Here is a 21,383-nt window from a genome sequence, read left to right as displayed (position 1 = left end):
TGCAGCCATTTAAATGATTTCTATAAAGATTTTAAAATTCTATCAGAAAATAATTGTTTTAAAAGGTACTGTGAGGAGACAAATTATTTTGTGATTGGAACAACATAAAATATGATAGAAAAAATAATAATGTTGGCATACATAGTAGCTTTTACTGAAAGGGCAGACACTCTCACCACTTTAAAGGGATTATCTCATGTACCCATTTACCCTTCAAAACTATGAAGCCATATATATTTTTCAGTTTTCCCCATTGAACCGGTGAGGAAACGGATACAAGGAAAGATTAAGTATTTTGCCCAAAGTGTTTGACCTGAGTCAGGTAGCAGGGTTTGATAGCAGCTTCGCCCTCAGGTCCGTGCTTTAACTCACCATTAAAATGTAACAAAATGTTATCAGTTTTATAGGTTTGGGGGCTCCTTGGGCTCCCTTATACTCTTCCATAATTTCCAGTTTCTACAATAAGCATGACTTTTAATCTTTAAAAATCGTCTTAATAATAGTAATATATCGATATCGATATAGATATAGATATAAAGTCTCAGAGTCAACCTGATTATCTGTAGTGACACTCAGAGTCTACATCTGGGGATTATTTGCACCCACTATTTCCAGGTGTCTCTCCCCAGCCGCCTGGGGAGCCCTAGGCCCCCCTTCCGGCTAGTTCACCGGGTCTCCCCGGGATCCACCCACAGTATCCGGATCCCCATTCTTGAAGCACGCTTTCTCTGTGCGCTTGCGCCGTGGCAGACCGCTCCGGGGTGCAGTTGGCAAACTTCCAGGGGCCGTAGGACCACGGTCTTCGGGACCCTTCCAGATGTCGCCCCGCGAGGCCCCGCAGACCTCTAGCGGCCGCGAGTACAAGCTTCAGTCGCTGGCGGAGGCCCGGCTCTCACGAGGGAACGCAGCGACCTTCCCGAGAGTGAGGCGCCCGCGGGAAATCCCCGGGGCTCGCAGGGCGGAGGTCAGTCTCTGTCCGCCAAGCGTGGAGGTGGGGTGGCCGCCCGGGCTAGGGCGCAGGTCCGAGGACCCGCTCCGGGTGCCCGCGCTCCTGGAGCGGTGCCCCTGGGCGGTCGCGCACGGAGCCTGGGGGGCACCAGCCCGCCTGCTTACCATCCTGTGTCCTATTAGGACAATGGTTGAGAACAATGATGACTTCAAGCTGATCGAAGGCTGGCCCCGCAGAAAATCGCGTGTTAATTAAATAGGGTTGCCCGGGGACAAAATTAACAGCTTGCGCCCTGGGGGCAGTTATTTACTGTGGGGTGAGTGTATTTTAAACACGTTGTCTCCTTGAGAATTAATTCTCTCGCACGCAGGGAGCAAGAGTGGGGGAACTGTTTGTGCAGATGTGGAAGCCGAAGTCCTACTTTCGGGGAGCTAGGGTGACGGTCGCCCTTCGGAAAAGCGCCGCGGCCGGTCCGGAGGAGGAACCAAGTTTTCCCGGTCGCTGGGGCAAATATTAGATTTGAGCCCGCCTGGCTGCTGTGAGACCCTTGCACGCGCCCACACAGCCTGGCAGCGGGGTCTTCTGCCTTGAATGAGCCCCTCGTTTCCCAGGTCCGCTCGGGGGGGAAAAAGGTGACCTCCCCAGATCCGCTTCCTTTTGTGGTTAATAAAAGGCATATAGAACCTGGAGGGAAATTACAAGTGCAAGTTGAGTACCTTGCATGTTTTGACGTTTGAAAACCTGACTCCAGAGAATCATTGACTCATACATTGCAAGTTTCCGTGCTTAATGAAGTTTGGGGCACACATATTACTTGTGTTTGTGAGATCGCCGCATCGCGCACCCCAAGTTTGTCGCTCCCGTACGGAAAGCAGGGCCGAGCGGGGGTGGGGAGGGTCTCCAGTCCCAGGCGCGGCTGCACTCGGGGCTTCTGCCCAGTTTCCTGCCTCGGAGTTGTCGTGTCCGCCCCAGCTCAGAGCAGTTTGTGCAATTTAGAAACCCGATAGGAGGCAGCAGCTGATCTCCCACCACCCTAAAAATAATCCGCTCCGTCGCCTTGCGTGCTTCGCCTAGGGGAGGAAAACTGCCTTCGGAGTAAGTGCGTCTGTATTTTTTACATAAACATGATTTAAAAAATTTAAGAGTAACTGTAAACTGTCGATTTTGGCAATCAAAAGGCGCCCGCGCGCTCACATGGCGCTCTGACTTCAGGGTAGCTATTTCTAGGATTAAGGCACCCGGCCCCAGCCGGGGAAGAGAGGGCGTGGGGATCAGGTTTCCAGCTTTACTTACAAAACTTTGCCGACTCCTACTTAAAACCAGCCAGGAATAGTGCAGAGAGTTATTACTATTTTTTTTTCTCTGAGACATTCTCCTATATTGTTCATGAAGTTGTTTTCTATCTGCTTAATTTTTGTTACTCTTTACTTTTTAGGAGTTCTGCGTCTGGGTTTGAAATTTACACTTAAAACAGTGTAGGAAGCCGGTGTTTTGAAGGTAGTGCAAGTGCACGAGTAGGGGTTTGAAGCAGCATCAAGCGACCGCCCAAGGTATTTACTTTTTCCTTTTTGTTAAGTTTGGAATTAAAAAATATATATATCCCACTGGCATGTGTGAATCTTATCTTCTGAGTACCATTTCCTTTAGTGTGCGATAGAACTCCAACGGGTGCATTGAGATCAGGCACTAAATCAGGAATCAGTGGTCATTTTTGCTAGTGATTTTCCTACTTGGATCTGTCATTTGTAGATAGATAGATAGACATCTTTTAGTCATATTTTGTGAACCACTGACTGAGAAATTTCAGAGGTTATTAGATTACATGCCCTACATTCTTTACAATGCCATGTTTCTCTCTCATAGTGTATAGTTAATCTCTGAATAACTAAAGAACGAGTTATGTTGTATATAAGAATTAAGTTTTTATATTGCTTTTAGCATGTTTTCTTCAGGTGTTTCCAGCATGTTTAAGTTCCCTGTGGCTGTTGCTCCGTTAAAACTGACACTTTCTTCTGGGTGAACAGGAAAGAGTGTTAGTTTTTACTTACTTTACTTTATAGTCATCAACTAAATCCCAATTTTATAACTCCTGAGGGTGTGGAACTTCATATAATGCATTTCAAAGAATACTGAGGGTAGGATTCTTGTGATGAAATCGTAAGTTTGGTCCTCAAGGAGTATTTTCTTTCTGTGTTTTGTGTTTTGCAGACCATCCCTGTAATCAGAGTTTCACTTTTGACATTTGTCTTTAAGATTCATTCAGTCAAGTTCTTCGACCCTGTCTGCTGTCATACATCTTTCAGTAGATGTGTGCTCGTGGGGAGAAAAGTGTCATGTCTTCCCATCTGGCCTCTTTTTCCTCTCCCTCCTCCTGGATGCTTGGGCCTCTGTCCGTGCTTAGTTGAACTAGACAGCTCCAGAAAGGGCAGGACTCAGGGGGGTCACGTGACAGAGTTTAGCCAGCAAGAGCAGCAGCACGTTACACTGTTTCCAAAGCGTCCCTGACTTAATCAGGGTTCTGGGAGGGAAAACCCTGAATGACAATCAGAGATTTAAAAATTAATTAAAAGTCCTGATTGAATAAAATGCCTTTGGTAAACACAGTAATTATCAACATATCTATAAGTTTACTCCTTTCCTCTTTTTGCCCATGTTGAGTTGTAATAATATGGGCTGACTGTTAGGATGTGCCACGTGCACTGTATGTTGGAGAAAGAAGCTAAGGGTCAAAGGGAAATGGATGGAGGAGGAAAAGACAGAAACAAAAACAAAAGGAGAGATGTGGTGAGAGGTGGAGAACAGGTTGGGAGCCCCAGGGAATGTGAGGTTAGAGATTATGGTAGAAGGAAGAAATCATTCTAAAGCTTTCACTTTATTAATCTGAAGTGTATGCTTTAGTATGATCATATCATTGTATAGCTCCCTGTCTGGTAGATCATAACCTTTACATTATACCAAGAACTATTGGGATTAGTGTAGTCTGATTTATACAGTCTAAGACCACAGGTACTGTTTCTGTCATATGCACTCTTGGTTTCCCAGTGCCTAGCACATGTTTAGCATCAGTAAGTATTTTTATAGTTAATTAATGGCCCAGAATTTCAGACATCAGGTACATGACTGGAAACGTTCTTTGACTTTTTCAACTTGCAGTAGTGCTCTGATAGTTTCATTCCACCGTTACACATTTATCCAGAGGTTACTTGATTGGTAGGTTTGAGGATTGATTAAACATAGCAGGCAGACTTACTATAGCCAATGAAATATATGTTTTGCAAATTCAAATTATACTTTAGTGTCTGGTGCAATGATAATGATTAAATGTCAAGATTTATAAATGTGACCAATTGGAATAGCAGAATTTTGAATAAAATTATAAAATTAGCAAAAGTAAAAATTATTTCCCGTTCGTTCTAGGAAACAGTTTATACATGTCTTTCAGTAAGAGTGAGATCAAGTTTCTTTTTATCATTTCTACTTAATAAAAGAAATAGTCTTAGAAGTTCCATTAGTAGCTATTATTTTTTAGGTGTTTGTTTTTTCTAGGTTTACAGACATACATCACTGTATAAGTTTAAGGTGTACAGCATGATGTTTAATTCAGATGTATTGAGAAATGATTACCACAGTAGGTGTAGTTAAAATCCATCACCTCATATAGCTACAAATTCCATTTTACTGTTATTTAAAAAACCTCACACTGCTTTTAATTATTCTATGAGGCTTAGAGCCTTAATAGTTGCTAAGAATTTGCCAAGTATATACCCTCATCTTGAGTTGTTTTTAATATAATTTTTTCAGTGAGAAAAGGTCTCAACTAGAGATCATATCAATGATGTTCAATGAAAGGGCTTAACAGAAACAATATGTGAGAGGAATTCCATATAAGTATCTACAGACTGTAAGCACAGGCATTTTAGTTAGTTCTAGTAATATAAAGCTTATAAAACTTGTGCTTGAAATTTGGTTTCTCCAACAGATTACCTACTGTTGCCAGTATTTTCTGTGTAACACTCTTTATTTTTTTCCTAGGAAAAAATATTGTTTGTGACCATTGCTAAATCATTTCTCAATGAATGGGAAGAGAGAAAAGGTACTTATAAACTCATTTAAACTTTCGCCAACCTTTGATAATCTAACTCAGAATCCAGTGTGACATATATGTGTAGATTCTTTCCAAAGTCCAGTGAGGTTAAAATCTTAAACTCTACTCTTTTAATGACAGTAGAGAAGATGTTTAAAAAAATAGGTTGGAGGCTGCATGATGCAGTGGGAGAAAAATAGTTTAAGTCAGACACATGGATATGGATCACCACTTCTCTACTGGTTGGCAAGTTACTGAACCTCACGATGCCCTTATGTAAAATACAAATAATTAACATCGCACGGTTGTTATAAGGATAGTGTATGCAAAGTGCCCAGAATTTGGCAGAGACTGAGTAAATAGGAGGCATTATAAAAGATTTTTTCAGAAGGCTAAAACTTTCCAGAATTTCATAGTAGTATTTTGATGAAGCAAACCCTTGCTCCTATACCATCTGTTTCAGCACAGCAATGAGAGGAATTAATTTAAAATTTGAGTCAGAGGGCACCTAGGTAGCTCAGTCAGTTAAGCGTACGACTTTGGCTCAGGGCATGATCTTGGAGGTTCCTGAGTTCTAGCCCCACATCGAGCTCTGCACTGCTTGGGATTCTCTGTCTCTCCCTCTCTCTCTGCCCCTCCCCCACTGGCTCGCAAGTGTACCCTCTCTCTCTCTCTCTCTCTCTCTCAAAATAAATAAACTTAATTTTTTTTTTTTAAATGTGAGTCAGAGTATGTCAGTCCTCTGATCAAACCCCCCCAGTGGCTCCATTTCACTGAGTAGAAGCCAAAGTCTCAACAATAGCTAGAAAAACCTCTGGTTTATCTTGTTTCCTTTCTAAATCTGTCTACTTCTACTCTAATGTAATATTGATTTCTAATTAAAAGACATGTTTTTTTGTTTTAAAACTTGAATAGGGTGCATTTCATGTAAGAATATTCTCTGACTGTGGGACCTGAGTAATTTCACTAAATTGTCACTTGAGTTATATTTAATTTGTCTGAAGCACTTGGTTTTAATATCCTTCAGAGAAAGGCTGATTGCTGTTTGCAGCCACATTGGTCTCTGTGTATTCGTATTTCCTGCAGTGAAAAGTGACGGTAAATTTTACCAAACTTAAGTTGTTTGCTAATGCATTTTCAATGAGAGAAGATGAAAAAGGATTTGATATTACACTATTTTGTAATATCGGTGAATAGTTTCATTTTTTCTTTCTTTTTCTTGAGATATGACCATTTTTGTTCTTTGAAATCATTTTAGTCAAACACACGCTTCTTTAAGGTACCATCATTGGTAGATATTAATAATGACATATCTCCCAAGTTAAAATAAAATATCTTTCTCTGAAAAAAAAAAGATTGAAAGAGAATGATCTATAGAATGCACAGGCCTTTCTAAGAAACTCTCAAATGATTTTGGCATACAGTTTCCTATTTCCACAACTGCAAAAATAAAGGGGGTTAATTTTATAATAAAACCTCTTCCTTAGGGCTATGATTTTATAAAAGGGAATTTAATAATAAGAGGCTCTTTCTCTTTTCTCTTCCTTTTAGAGTAAACCATATAAGAAGAAATGAGCCTTTCATTCTGTGGTAACAACATTTCTTCATATAATATCTGTCATGGTGTATTACAAAATCCCTGCTTTGTGGATGCCCTCAACCTGGTCCCTCATGTCTTCCTGTTGTTTATCACTTTTCCAATATTGTTTATTGGTAAGTAATCTACTGTCCTATATTTCATCACCTAATATTTATTTTAAAAGGCTTATTAGTGGCTGAGATTTGGTATAATGTTTATTTAATTTTTCCGACATGAAAACTTATGCGTAAATCTGTGGGAAAAGAACAAACAAGTATCTTGTGCTTCCCAATTATTTATATTTGTGGCATAGGATATTCTGTTGATAAAATAGAAGTCAGATACCTTCTTAGAAATGGACTTGAAGTAGTAGCAGCAGTTTTTTTAAGAAGGGGGAAAGAGAATTATATGCGATAGATCTAAATCCTTTGTTGAGCACTTGTTTTGTGCTGGTTGAAGAGAATGGAGGATGGGTAAAATGCTTATGAGTGGGCCAGCACTATTCAGAAGTGGCCTGGAATAGTACTTGACCTGGAATATTCACTGGGTTTGTCCAGTGAAACAGATGCATCAAAGTCAAGAGAAAAATGACTATCCCACATTGTAAGCTGATGTGCAGATATAGAAATACATTTTCCTGGGCATTAACTTGCTAGAACAACTAATTCTTGGGACTAGTGGGAAAGATTGCATGGGAAGTGACATGTTTGGGGACCTGAGGACACAGAACTTGCAAATTTGAGTAGGAGTGATAAGGGTGCATTCCAGGTAGAAAGAATACTTATGTGAAGTATTTGGAAAGGAGTTAAAAATACAGTTTTCCCTACTATTTTTCAGCTTACATATAACAAAAACCCAGTTATTTAGAGCAATTATATATAATTTGCATCACTTCCCCAAAACAACCAAAATAGACCTTTAACTTAAATTTTTTAAAATACATTTCATGTACAAAAATGACAAAGACTATGGGGCGCCTGGGTGGCGCAGTCGGTTAAGCGTCCGACTTCAATCAGGTCACGATCTCGCAGTCCGTGAGTTCGAGCCCCGCGTCAGGCTCTGGGCTGATGGCTCGGAGCCTGGAGCCTGTTTCCGATTCTGTGTCTCCCTCTCTCTCTGCCCCTCCCCTGTTCATGCTCTGTCTCTCTCTGTCCCAAAAATAAATAAAAAACGTTGAAAAAAATTCAAAAATGACAAAGACTAATATAATAAACATCTATTGAGTCTATCATCACTCATCTTAAGGAATCTAATGGTGAGAATATAAGTGAATCCCTCTGTGTACTATTTCCTGAGCCTGTTACTCTTCCCACATCCTATGTTCCTATCCCTTCAAGAGGTAACCACTATCTGATTTTAGTGTTTGATACTCCCATGCACAATGTTGTTTATAAAAATAAATGAAAAAGCTACCAGACTGATTTTCTTAAGAAAATTAGCATAGGTTAACAATCTGCTTTAAAAGGAGGTTTAAAAATAATTTGTATGATTTTATTTCTTAATTTAACAAATGTTAATTGAGAGACTACTATATACCTGGCATTGTCACAGTGATCAAAGAATTTCTGTTATATATCTTATCATGCAGAGGCCAGTGCAACTCTTGATATAGACACTAAATATTTGGACTATGATGGCCATATATAAAAACACGAATTGTTGTTTACATGGTGTTGCTGGTAGGACAATGCCCTTTGGCCAAAAGTAGCCTATATATTTTTTTATTGCAATACAACAGTTAATTATTCATTTTTGACATTCATCCAACTTCTTCAGGGCAATTACTGTGACAGTCTTGTCTGTTTGCATCTCGAGCCTCAAACACAGGCTGGCGAAAGAGTATTTGACTCAAGTAGAATCAGAGTGAACATTGTCAAAGAGGTGGGGAAAAATACAGACTGTTCATCTATAATATTGGCTCCTTGAGCTAGTGAGAGATCATAAATAAATCCTAAAGAAGTATCAGGTATAAGGAAAGCTTGCCTGCAAGAGTTTACAGCATAAATTCCAGTTCAATATTTTAAATGTAACTAATATTTCAATAATGAAGTTCATTTGGGAACAACTAAGACATGAATAAATTTGCTTTTCAAAGAATGCTTCAGGGGTCCCATTTGTTTTTGCAGAAATTGCTTCCCGCAATATTTTGAGTGCAAACCCCGATTCATTCTTGAAGTATGTGAGGCTTCTCCACAGACAAAAAATTTCTTTGAGAAAAACTACTACCTCTGATGAATAGTGCTGGCCCACTTATAGGTTATAATTTTTCTCACATGATATGCATATGATTGAGTTGACTCAAGTAATGAGTTCTACATTTCATTACCAAATATGGCTTTTTTCATTAGTCCCCCTGCAGATCCCATGTTTTGAAAGAGTTTAGACACCAAATTGCTTTTATTAACATCATCATTAACTCAGTTTCCTTTTGAATGAATCAGGGACCTGTCAGTAAGAGCTCTGATTAGCATGAGTTAACCATGTTACCACCCAGAGTTGGTGTTATTCTTGAGCAGTGCAGCAAATGTCAATGTGTTAATCGAGGCAGTCTCATAACAATTGAAATTGTTAGTTTTTTTAACATAATGAAAATAGACCAGGATTTTCATTGCTACCCTAGAAAGCACATCTCGTTCCTGTTTGAGGAACCACCCATCCCCCAAATGATATCACAATGTGAATTATTCCCATGATTATAATTAATACTTTCATCTTTCTATTTCTTCTCTTTTTTTCCAGGGTGGGGAAGTCAAAGTTCGAAAGTACAAATTCATCACAACACATGGCTTCATTTTCCTGGACATAACCTGAGATGGATTCTTACATTTGCTCTTCTCTTTGTGCATGTTTGTGAAATAGCAGAAGGCATTGTTTCTGATTCGTAAGTGATTCAACATAGTTACTATCATTACACTATACTAGTGAGTATGAAGATATGGATGGGAGTTAAGAGAACACCAGGTCAGGCTTAACTTTTTTAGTTATGACTTATTAAGAACAACAGCTGTCACTCATTTCATAGTAGTCCTGTTTATTTATGGTTTCATTTACCCATGATCAACCGAAGTCTGGAAGCAGATGATCCTCCTTCTGATGTACTGGCACAAGGTCAATAAGGTCAGTAGTAGCCTAACATTACATCACAGTGTCTATGTCTTTCACCTCATCATGTAGGCATTTTATCATCTCACATCATCGCAAGAAGAAAGGTGAATACAGTACAATAAATTATTTTGACAGAGAGGGAGAGAAATCACATCCACATAACTTTTATTGCAGTATATTATTATAATTATTCTATTTTATTATTATTAGTTGTTAATCTCTTATTGTGCCTAATCCATGTATTAAACTTTATCATAGGTATGTATGTATAAGAAAAAACATAGTATATATAGGATTCTGTACTATCTGTGAGTTCAGGCATCCACTGAGATCTTGGAACATATTCCCCACAGATAAGGGGGCACTGCTGCCTTTGATAATTATGTGTTTTGTCTGTGTTTTTATGTTGATACATAATTTCTCTGATAACAAAAATTCAGATCACTGTGGCTTGCGCTTATTCATGTGTTTTCTATTTCTTTGTTCCTTCACTTATGTAGCCCTTGCAGAAAGTTCTCTCCTTTTAAACAGTTTGATGTTTATATTCCCAACATAGATATACATGGAAAGATTGTCTATATTGACATATAGCTCTAAGAGTTATATATTTACATATAAATATATAACCAGTTCTCAAGTGTTTCAGTTTATTTTATAAAGAAGCAAAGGTAGATGGGGCAGGCATTAAAGATGTCTGAGAACCAGTGAGAATATAACCACAAATTGAGGCAAAACACAAAACTGTCTTAAAATCAGGATTTCTCATAAAGCTCATGTTTTTGAAGGAATTTTGCCATTTATTTTTTTATTTTTTTAAATGTTTATTTATTTTTGAGAGAGAGACAGAGACAGAGCCTAGGAGGGGGAGGGGCAGAGAGAGAGGGAGACACAATCCAGAGCAAACTCCAGGCTCTGAGCTGTCAGTACAGAGCCTGACGTGGAGCTGGAACCCATGAACCACAAGATCATGACCTGAGCCAAAGTGTGCAAATTAACCAACTGAGCCACCTAGGTGCCCTAGAATTTTGTCATTTATAAGAATGAAAAAAAAGTTTGCATTTGGCAGTTAGAATATAGTGAATTCTACTTATAAATTTAAACATAATGTGGGGAGGATATTTTTATCACATACTAACAAAAAATAGGAAATAATTTTGATAGGCAGTATCAAATAGAATTTTGAAATTATGCTAAATGGTACACCTTTTTTTTTAGAGAGAGAGAGAAAGAGAGCACAGGCGAGCAAGTTAGTGTATGGGGAAGGGACAGAGGGAGACAGAGAATGTTAAGCAGGCTCCACACCCAGAGCAGAGCCTGAGGCAAGGCTTTGGGCTCTAATTCATGACAGTGAGATCATGACCAGAGCAGAAATCAGCAGTCTGTGCTTAACTGACTGAGCCACCCAGGCGCCCCTAAATGGTACACCTTTAATTAAAGAATTGATATGAAAGTGTTTTTTGTTTTTTTTTTTTAAAGAAAGCCCTGAAATCATTTTCCTTTTATCTAATCAGGACCTTCCCTGACATCTGTTTATGTTTTTCTGTTGCAATTAATGAGGGATGAAACTTCTAAACTTTCGTCACAGAGCCAACTATTTTGTAATGTTTTATGACAGTTCTTTTCATAGATATGCACATCTTAGTTTCTGATAAAAAGAAAAATCAGGGACTCTGAAGATATTGCATGCCTCCAAGCATTTAGAAGCTTAATTGGCAGGGTGCCTGGGTTGCTCAGTTGGTTACACGTCTCTTGATTTCAGCTCAGGTCCTGATCTCATGGTTCGTGGGATCAAGCCCTGCATCAGATTCTCTCTCTCTTTTTCCTTCTCTTTCTGTCCCCCTCAATAAATAAATAAACAAACAAATAAATAAATATTTTTTTTAAGGAAGCTTAGTTGACTATTATTGATTACTGTTTAAAACCCTTCAGTGTATTTGTATTAGTGTATTAGTGTATTAGTGTATTAGTGTATTAGTGTATTAGAGGCCCGTCCTGAAACCAAGAAGAAATACACTCTTGATTTTGTGTTACCTCCTCCCATTCTTTAGCTGCAGACTGCTTTCCCTTACCATTTTCATCCAAGCTTCTCAAAAAGTCATTTTCCAATGATTCCTGACCTCCAAAATTTAGTTTCTTTTCTTGTCTGCCTTGTCCTATTCTGGAAACTGCTTCCACAAGAATCCTAGTGAACATTAATGACACCTTGATGTACACCTTTTCTTCCTTATCATACTTACTACGTTTGACACCGCTGATCCTTCATTCCTTCTTATTTAAGAAAATATTTGTGAACAGTTCTTTTCTTAAAATATAACAAATGCTTGTTATAATTAGTGAAACAATGCAAAGACTTTCCAAATTGTATTTTTGGTTTTCTTTTTTAGTAATACAAATATTGAATTTATTCATTTTTTCTTTTGAAACAAACATCCTTATCTGTTTTGCATGGATTTTTATAAGAAATGTCATTTTTTATGTTTCTATCTAAATAGCTTGTAGTTCTGGTTTATTTACTCTCCTTGGTCTAGGAATCATTTTTGGTTTGCTTTTTAGTCTAATATAGTTGATAAATTATTAAAGCATGTAATTTGTTAAATACATTTTGGGACTTATTAACATTTTCATTATAGTTAAATATTTGATTATTTCATATGTTTTTAATGAGAATTAGAAAATAATTTTCTATTTTCCTTGTTGGAGATAAAATTTTATTGAGTTTACTGATTAGATTACTCAAGTCCTGTGTGGTGATTACTTTTGTATTATTTAATTCTTCAAATTCTAAAAGTGTGTATTAAAATATTCACTATTATTGTTTTCATTTAAGCTTTTATTTTTTTCATATTTTTTTAAATCATTTTTTCTCCTCCATGATGAGGACAAAATCAATGCATTTTGATTTTCTTCCTTACTTTCTGAGTAAAGATTTTCTGCTATAATGTGATATATGTGCATCTACCAGAACCTTGAAGTCTGTGAGTCATACTCTAAAAATAACAGAGCGTAAGGAAAGAATAGGGTTGGGACACTACTCGAAACTTATACAAGTTTGTAAGTAAACAACTAACAATATAATAGCAATCCTAATACAGATACTAGCATGCTTAAAACACACATCAAATCCCTAATAAAGAAATGCCACAATATAAATATAAAACCTTACTGTGGCTGTTGCTGTCTTTATTCATCCTTTACCATTGCCTTCCTTAATGATGTTTTGTCATTCTTTTTCCTCTTGAATTGACTACATAATTTATTTATTACAATGTTTTCTTATTGAATATGTTTAAGGTTATAAACTTTCTTCTGAATATGGTTTTGACAACATTATTTACAGGCCTTGATATGTAGTATGCTCATTTTTAAATTTCCTAAATATTATGTAAGTGATTTTTTAATTCTTTCTTTGATTCAGTAGTAAAAGAATGCTGGAAGCATTTCTTAATTTCTGTAATGATTAAATATTTATTTCCTACTTTTTGACTGTTTTGAAGTATTTCTGGGGATGGTAGGTGGTTTTTAAACCAGCTTTTACGCTATCATGGTACTTTAAAATTGTCTATATTAATGATTCCAGGAATATCAGTGGTCATGTTCCAAATCTCTGCATACACTTGGCTTATTAGACAACTCCTTTTGAATGTTTATTAGACACCTTCACAGCCCGCGTGGCCTTGCTAGAACTTATTGGCTTCCTTTCTCCAATCTGCTCATCCTCTTGAAGTCTTATTTGGTTACCCACCCCCCATCCAGGCTCCTTGGTAATTATTCTCTACGTCTCCATCACCCTCACCCTCATACCCTAACACTATTAAAGTCCTGTCCATTTTAACAATGAATATTTTCCAGATGTTGTATTTCTTTCATGTTTTTGCTGCTGAAACTTAATTCAGGCTTCTGTCATCTCTTGCCTGGTCTATACCCACAGTTTGCTAACTGCTTTTCTTCCTTGTATGTCTCTCCCCTCTCCTCAGATGCACACACTACCTACCTACTGCATCATCCACATTATTACAAGATTGATTTGTCTAAAACCCCCTAAAATCTGACCATGCCACTTACCTGTTAAATTATTTAGATTTTCCAAAAGATTAGATTCCGGCTCCTTACCATGGCATACAGAGCCTTTCACCACATATCCTGTTTCAAACTCTCTGAGAATATTAAACTACTTGGAATTTTGAACATGTTACACAGTTTCCTCCTTCTATGTATTTACATATTCTGTTCTCTCTTTTTAAAATGCTCTTCTTCCACATTCCTGATTAGTGGATTCCTTTTCATATTTCCATTTCCACTGTCAACTGTACTTCTTCTGAAGCGACTTTCCCAAATGCTCCTTTTTCCCCCACTCTCAAACTAATCACTCCCTATACCGTTTATGTCTGAATGTATTTAAGTAATTTGAGAACAGTTAAATGTTTTACCAGCTTACATTATTAATGTAAATGGAGTTGAGGGCTGTCCACCATGTAAATCCGGTTCTGTCATATTTCTAATCCGAGTGAAGCTCTCTACTACCCTCAGAATGAAATCTGGTCTCTTTTCAATCATATTGAGTTGCTTGTGTTAGACATGTCTGGATCCTCTGCCTGGAACAGTCTTCTCTTACTTCTCTGAACAGCAGTTCCTCATTCTTACGGCCTCAGTTCAGAAGTAGGTTCCTTCACACAGCTTTCTCTCCCTTAGACACTAACCCTGCATGCACTTATAGTCCCTTCACCTGGGCGATAATTTCCTACTTACTCTTGGTATCACCAACAGACTCTGGGCTTTATGACTATGGACACTGTATCTTGTCACATTCACTATTGCATCTCAACAACTAATCATGCCTGGACACAGCACACACATTTGTGTTGAACGAATTAATAGAAATGGAGAAATCACTAACAGTCATATAGTTTAGGAAAGCCATCAAAAGAATAAGTGTACTTCTCACATACATTAGAGTTCACATTCATCCGGTAGTTTTTACTTGCTTTAGGTGTTAAATTATTTCAGCAGTTCTGCCCTTCAGAATAGGAGTAGTTACATACTTACTTTTGTTGTGAGTATTTAAGGTCTTGTTGAGCTGTGGTACCTGCTCCTCTGTGTTGGGATAAACCCTTTGAGCAGAATTGTCTCCCAATGGAGTCTACCTTTGCATGTTCTCGTAGCCACTGCTACTGCATTCTGTATATTAAATATCTTGTTATTAAGAGAAAGTTTTAGAGAACAAATGGAAACAAAATGAGAATCTGGAACCATCAGCTCTAGACACTGATACTGTACCGCTCTCCGTAGACGGCGGGAATCACGGCATCTCCACCTCTTCATGCCAGCTGTGATGGGATTTGTCGCCACTACAACATCAATAGTATATTATCATAATATTGAAACATCAAATTTTCCTAAATTGCTTTTAGGTAAGTATGATCAAGTGTCCCCCTCAACCCCAGAACTATTTTTTTCCTCCTAGTACACTCTGTCTGTGGGGGGCTGGGACTGGGAAGCATGGGAGAAACACTGTAGTTTATTCTTCTCTAGTCTTCTGGTGAATGGGGAGATGAAGATACACTGAGTGCTCTAGGCTGTGAAAACTCTCGACCCCCAGGACATCCGTTCACAGATGCCCCTTGTGATGTGTTAGTGTGAGGCAGGAACAAAGTGGACGGGTGTGCTAGCCTTCTGGCTAGTAGAGGCTGTACTCTAAGAATCTGAACCCGTGCACCATCCTGCCCCAGCAGCAAGTTGGTGTGTCTGGTTGTGTGTTTCTGCCCCTGGCTTGGAGTCCTGAGGCATTTTCGGAAGGTCTCAGCCTTCACTGAGGCGGGGGCAATGTCACACTGTTCATAGCATTGCTGCCGAGGTATCAGGGGACTTCGTGCAGCAGAGTATGCTTCGCAGCATGCTGAAAACTGTACTGTCCCCAAAGCATGGCCCCTCAGATCTGCTTCATGCCTAACCTTTTCTTTTTTAGCCTCTCTTGCTTCCTTGTCCTATGGAAATAAGAGCCTCTCTAAGGTGTTCTAATTTTATTTTTGCCTCACATTGAAATAATGTCACTTATCCAATTAGTGGTATTTAATACTTTGACCAATCCTTGCATTCCTTGGTGTACATTTTCTTTTTTTTTTATTTATTTTTTATGTTTTATTTTTTATATTTGAGAGAGAGAGAATGAGTGAGTAAGGGAGGGGCAGAGTCACGGAGACAGAATCTGAAGTAGGCTCCAGGCTCCTAGCTTGTCAGCACTGAGCCCGATGTGGGGCTCGAACCCACGAGCAGTGAGATCATGATCTGAGAGGAAGTTGGACACTTAACCGACTGAGCCACCCAGAAGCTCAGGGTGCATTTGCGTAAAGAGAGCTAAGATGAAGGTGTAGAACATGGATCATGGTTCGGCTTCAAGGACCTGTGAATATCCTAAAACAGCAGACAGACCTATCTGTGTGTGAATGAATGCTTACAATTTTATCAGTTTCAGAGAGTTCACCTGATTGCTCAATGATGAATATAGAAATTTGTAAAAATAATAATTAAACCGCACAAATATTTTATTTGCCTGTCCAGAGGACATTAAAAATTTAAATGTATTAGTGGGAAATACTGATTATTTAATTGTGTTGCACCACATCAGATGATTGGGCAAAGGCAGTCTAACACAAATAAGTAGACTGGGTTAAATATTAATTTAAAAGGCTTGTCAAAGTCTGAATTATCTTAATAGAAGGCCCTCTAGTACAACATGATAAGCAGATGCTATCACAGAAATCTTTTTATGAGGATGCCAAGAAAAAGAGTGAAATTTTTAACAGCAGTAGCAAAAATATATATACATACCATTGGATATCCAATATGCTAGACATTTAAGTTTTTGAAAAACTGATGATGAATAAGATATAAGAGTTGTAAGATATAATTAGAAGGGAAATATGCATCTTAATAATATTTGAAGGAGATGTGATCAGAGTCTGGCTTGGAGATCAGAGCAGATACAAGACAGAGGGCACAATTTGATCATATTGTTGGATGGACTTACAGAGATAAAAGTCTAAGTTTCTCATTATTTTAGGAGAGAAATATTTGGGCCCAGAAAAATTACACTTATTTTCAGATCAAAAAACTACTGATTTTGTCCCAACATTATATTATGAACATCACCAAATATACAGAAAGTTGAAAAAAAAAACAAAAACAAGAGAATACTCATGTACTTAGTTCTTCAATTTACGATTTATTCTGTTTATTTTTATCACATGTCTACATCTTTCCATCCCTATATCCAGCCATCTTATTTTTGGATACATTTTAAAGTACATTACAGACATTAATAGGCTTCACCTCCTAATTATTTCAGCATGCATATCATTAACTAGAGTTAAAATTTTTCTACAGTTCTTTTTGGGAGATAAAATTTGCATACTTAAGTATAGAAATTTTAATTTGCTAAATACACACACCTGTATAACCATATCATGATACAGAACAGTGCCATCATCCATGAAAGTTTTCCTGTGTCCCTTTACCAGTCAATTCTCATTTTCATCTCCACAGAGGCAAAATCTAATCTGATTTTTTTCCACCAAAGATTAGATTTGCCTGTTCTAGAACTTCACATAAATTGAATCATACAGTATAAATTCTTTTGTGTAACCACTTCTTTCTCTCAGCATTTTTTTCTTTTCTTTTTTTTTTTATGTTTCCTTATTTTTGAGAGAGAGAGACACACACAGAGCACAAGTGGGGGAGGGGCAGAGAGAGAGGGAGACAACAGAATCCAAAGCAGGTTCCAGGCTCCAAGCTGTCACAGAGCCTGACGCAGGACTCAGACTCATGAACCATGAGATCATGACCTGAGCTGAAGTCAGACACTTAACCAACTGAGCCACCTAGGCGCCCCTCAGCATGATTTTTTAAGGCTCATTCATAACGTACTACAGATCAATATTTTTTTCTTATAATTGTTGGGTATTATTCCATTGTATAAATATACCACAGTTTTCCGTTCTCTTAACAGTAAGTATCTGGACTGTTTCCAGGTTTTGGCTATCATGGAAGAAAAGCTGGTATAAACATTCACATGCGATTTATTTATTTTGAGACAGGGAGAGAGAGAGAGAATGAGTGGGGCAGGGGCAGAAAGGGAGGAAGAGAGAGAGAGTCCCAAGCAGGCTCTTTGCTGTCAGCACAGAGTCCAATGTGGGCTCCATCCCACAAACCATGAGATCATGGCCTGAGCTGAAATCAAGAGTCAGAAGTTAACCAACTGAGCCACCCAGGCACCCCTGGATATATGTTTTTATTTCTCTTGAGTAAATACCTAAGAGTGGAATTGCTGGGTCATAGGGTATGTAGGTAAATGTTTATGTTTTGTTAAGAACCCACAAGTTCTTTTCCCAAAGTGGTTTAATTTATATACTCACTAATAATGTGTAGGAGTTCCAGTTTTTCCACATGCTCACCAACATTTGATGATTTAATTTTTCTAATTTAGCCATGCTGGTGGGTATGTACCGATAATTCATTGTGGTTTTAGTTTGCATTTCCCTGATGGCTAATGATGTTGAGCACTTTTTGATAAGTTTATTAGTCATTTGTGATTTTTGTAAAGTGTCTCTTTGATATATTTTGCCCATTTTTTATTGAGTTGCAGGAGTACTTTGTACATATTAGATACTAGTATGTCATTGGATCTATGTTTTGAGAATATTTTGCTCCAAGTCTGTGGCATGCACATTCACTTACTTAGCTGGGTCTTTTGGTGGGCAGATTTTAATTTTGATGTAGCATAATTTGTCATTTTTTAACATCTAATTATTGCTTTCTGGGTCCTAAGAAATTTTTGCCTCTGCTCTAAATATGTTTCCCTCATTCTCTTGTGTGTGTGTTTTTTTAAAAGAAGCTTTATAGTTTTAGTTTTTATTTTTAGAACTATGATCCATTTAAAATTAATTGTGGTGTAAGGTTGGTGCCAAGGCTCTTTTTTGTTTTTCCCGAGCGGATATCCATGTATTCCAGCATAATTTGTGAGGTAGACTTTCCGTTTCTCATTATATTGCTTTGGGACCTTTGTAAAATATTGAGTCAAATTACTATTTAAGTATGATCTGTTTCTTGGCTCTATAGTTTGTTCCTCTGATGTATTTGTGAGTTTTATAAGATTACTATTCTGTTTTGATTACTACTGCTTTGGAGGTCTTGAAATCATATAGTATACCATACAACTTGTTGTCTTTGCTTTTCTCCCAAGATTGCCTTGGATATTCCAGTTCTATTGTATTGTCATATATGGTTGGAATCAGGTTGTCAATTTCTACTCTCTCCCCAAAAAATTTCAGTAGGATTATGATAGGGATCGCACTGAATGTTTACAACAGTTTGAAGGAGAATTGACATTTTAACAATATTGAATTTCACAACCAGTTCTTCATTTATTTAAGTCTTCTTTTTTTTCTCTTAGCAATGTTTTCTATTTTTCAGGGTGGAGGTCTTCCATGTGTTACTAAATTTATTATTAGCTTTTTTTGTTTTCCCATTGCTATTATAAATAGACTTGTATTTTAAATTTCATTTCCCAGTTGTTTGTCATGTTTATGAAATACAGTTGATTTTGTATATTGACCTTATGTTTTGAAACCTTGGAAAATCTCTTATTTCTTCTAAACATTGCTTTATAGGTTTCTTAGGATTTTCTATATATACAAACATATCATCTGATAATACAGTTATATTTATTTCTTTTCAAACTTTATGCTTTTTTCATCGTATTGTACTAGCTAGGACCTCCAGTAAAATGCAAAATAGACATGGGGAGAGTGAAATCTTTGTCTAGTGTCCAGTTTTAGGGGGAACAACATCAACATTTCATAATTAAATATAAAGTTATTTATAGGCTTTTTGTAGATGACCTTTATCAGGTGAGTAAGTTTTCTTCTATTCAGAGCTTTCTCAGAGTTGGTTTTGTTTTTGTATTTTTAAATCATGAATAGATGTTGAATTCTATTAAAGATTTTATTCTACATCCATTGGGACAATTATATTTCTGTTAATGTACTAAATTAATTGCTTGAATTTTCAAATGATAAAGTAACCATGAATTCCTGGGCTATGTTACACATGGTCATGATATATTATCCATGCTATATATTGCTAGATTTTGTTTGCTAAGTTTTTTTAGATCCATGTTGTGATGCATATTGGTCTATTTTCTTGTAATGTCTGTGAGGTTTTCATATGCTGGGTTATACTGGCTTCTGAAAATGAATTGAAAAGTTTTTTCTATTTTTCTATTTTCTGAAAGACATTGTGTATGATTAATTTTATTTCTTCCTTAAATGTTCAAAATAATTCATCAGTGAAATCATTTGGGCCTGGAGATTTTTTTTTAATGTTTGTTTATTTTTGAGAGAGTGCAAGCAGGGCAGAGGCAGAGAGAAGGGGACAGAGGATCTGAAGAGGGCTCTGCACTGATAGGCTGACAGCAAGGAGATTCGAGATTCAGGGCTCTAACTCACAAACCATGAGGTCATGAGGTCATGACCTGAACCACAGTCGGTCGCTCAATGAACTGAACCACCCAAGTGCCCCTGGGCCTGGAGTTTTAACTAAGTGAGGATTTTATTTATTTTTATTATTTATTTATTTATTTATTTATTTATGTGTTTATTTATTAACACACATACAATATTTAATTTAAACATAAAGCTTTGCATTTATGCACAGTAAATTTCATTCTGCTAGATTCAGTCTTTCCAGGGTTTAGAAATCCTTTTCTTTTTTCTTTTTAATCTTGATTCTTTTATTCAGAGTACACACTCTCTATTATGGGCATATGTCCTTCTTGCCTGCCTAGTCATCTAAATGAGGATTTTAAATTATAAACTTACTGTTCTATTAGACATAGACTTTTCAGAGTATTTCTTCTCATGTCAATTTGGGTAAGTTACAGGTTTCAAGAAATTTTCCCTTTCATCTAAGTTTTTTTATTTGTCATGAAGTTGTTCAAGATATTCCCTGATTATCCTTTTTAAGTATACAGGATATGTAGAGATAATTCTTCTTTCATTCCTAATACTGGCAATTTATGATTTCCTTTTTTTCTTAATCAGTCTAGCTGGGGAATTAGCTGAATTAGCAATTTTCTTGATCTTTAAAAAAAAATCAACCTGCTTGGCTTGGTTGGGTTTGTTAATTTTCTCAATTATTTTTTTTTCTATTTCATTGCTTTCTACTCTTATCTCTATCATTTTTATCCTTTTATTTTGTTCATTCTTCTTCTTTCCCTAGTTTTTAAGATGGAAGCTTAGATCATTGATTTTGGATCTGTCTTTTTTTTCTAAAATAAATATTTAAAGCCATAAATTTTCCTTTAAGTGTTGTTTTAGCTGCAATCCTTAAATTTTTAATATGTAGTATTTTTATTATAATTTAGCTATAATACTAATTTCCCTAGCGATTTTTTCTTTAACATGTGGTCAATTACAACTATGTTGTAACATGTGGTCAATTACAACTATGTTTAACTTCCAAATATCTGGAGACTTATAGATATCCTATTGTGTGGAAAGACTTGAAGTTTACCTTCATAATCTCTTTCGTTGGTGTTCATACCCTGTATAATTCTCTACCTTTGAGTGTGAGTGGGACCTGTGACCTGCTTCTAGCCAATAGAGTATGGCAAA

General features: G+C 37.1%; 1 protein-coding gene across 7 annotated transcripts in view; it reads left to right on the top strand.

Annotated features, from left to right (window-relative positions):
• Positions 1 to 760: 760 nt before the first annotated feature.
• Positions 761 to 21,383, top strand: part of ABCC9 (ATP binding cassette subfamily C member 9) — a 130,179-nt gene continuing 109,556 nt past the window's right edge. Inside the window, exons 1-7 of one of the 7 annotated variants that reach the window (XM_027035706.2) lie at positions 761 to 964; positions 1,132 to 1,265; positions 2,385 to 2,499; positions 4,982 to 5,042; positions 6,585 to 6,746; positions 9,352 to 9,493; positions 15,004 to 15,125. In XM_027035706.2, coding sequence (XP_026891507.1) covers positions 6,605 to 6,746; positions 9,352 to 9,493; positions 15,004 to 15,125 — 406 coding nt within the window. In that variant the 5' untranslated portion in view covers positions 761 to 964; positions 1,132 to 1,265; positions 2,385 to 2,499; positions 4,982 to 5,042; positions 6,585 to 6,604. The other 6 variants (XM_053225977.1, XM_015064301.3, XM_015064298.3 and 3 more) reach the window with 6 other exon arrangements.

This window comes from Acinonyx jubatus, chromosome B4 (genome assembly GCF_027475565.1).
Source record: "Acinonyx jubatus isolate Ajub_Pintada_27869175 chromosome B4, VMU_Ajub_asm_v1.0, whole genome shotgun sequence".
Lineage (NCBI taxonomy): Eukaryota > Metazoa > Chordata > Mammalia > Carnivora > Felidae > Acinonyx > Acinonyx jubatus.
The sequence above is the reverse complement of the archived record's forward strand: the minus strand, read 5'-3'. Positions and strand labels throughout refer to the sequence as shown.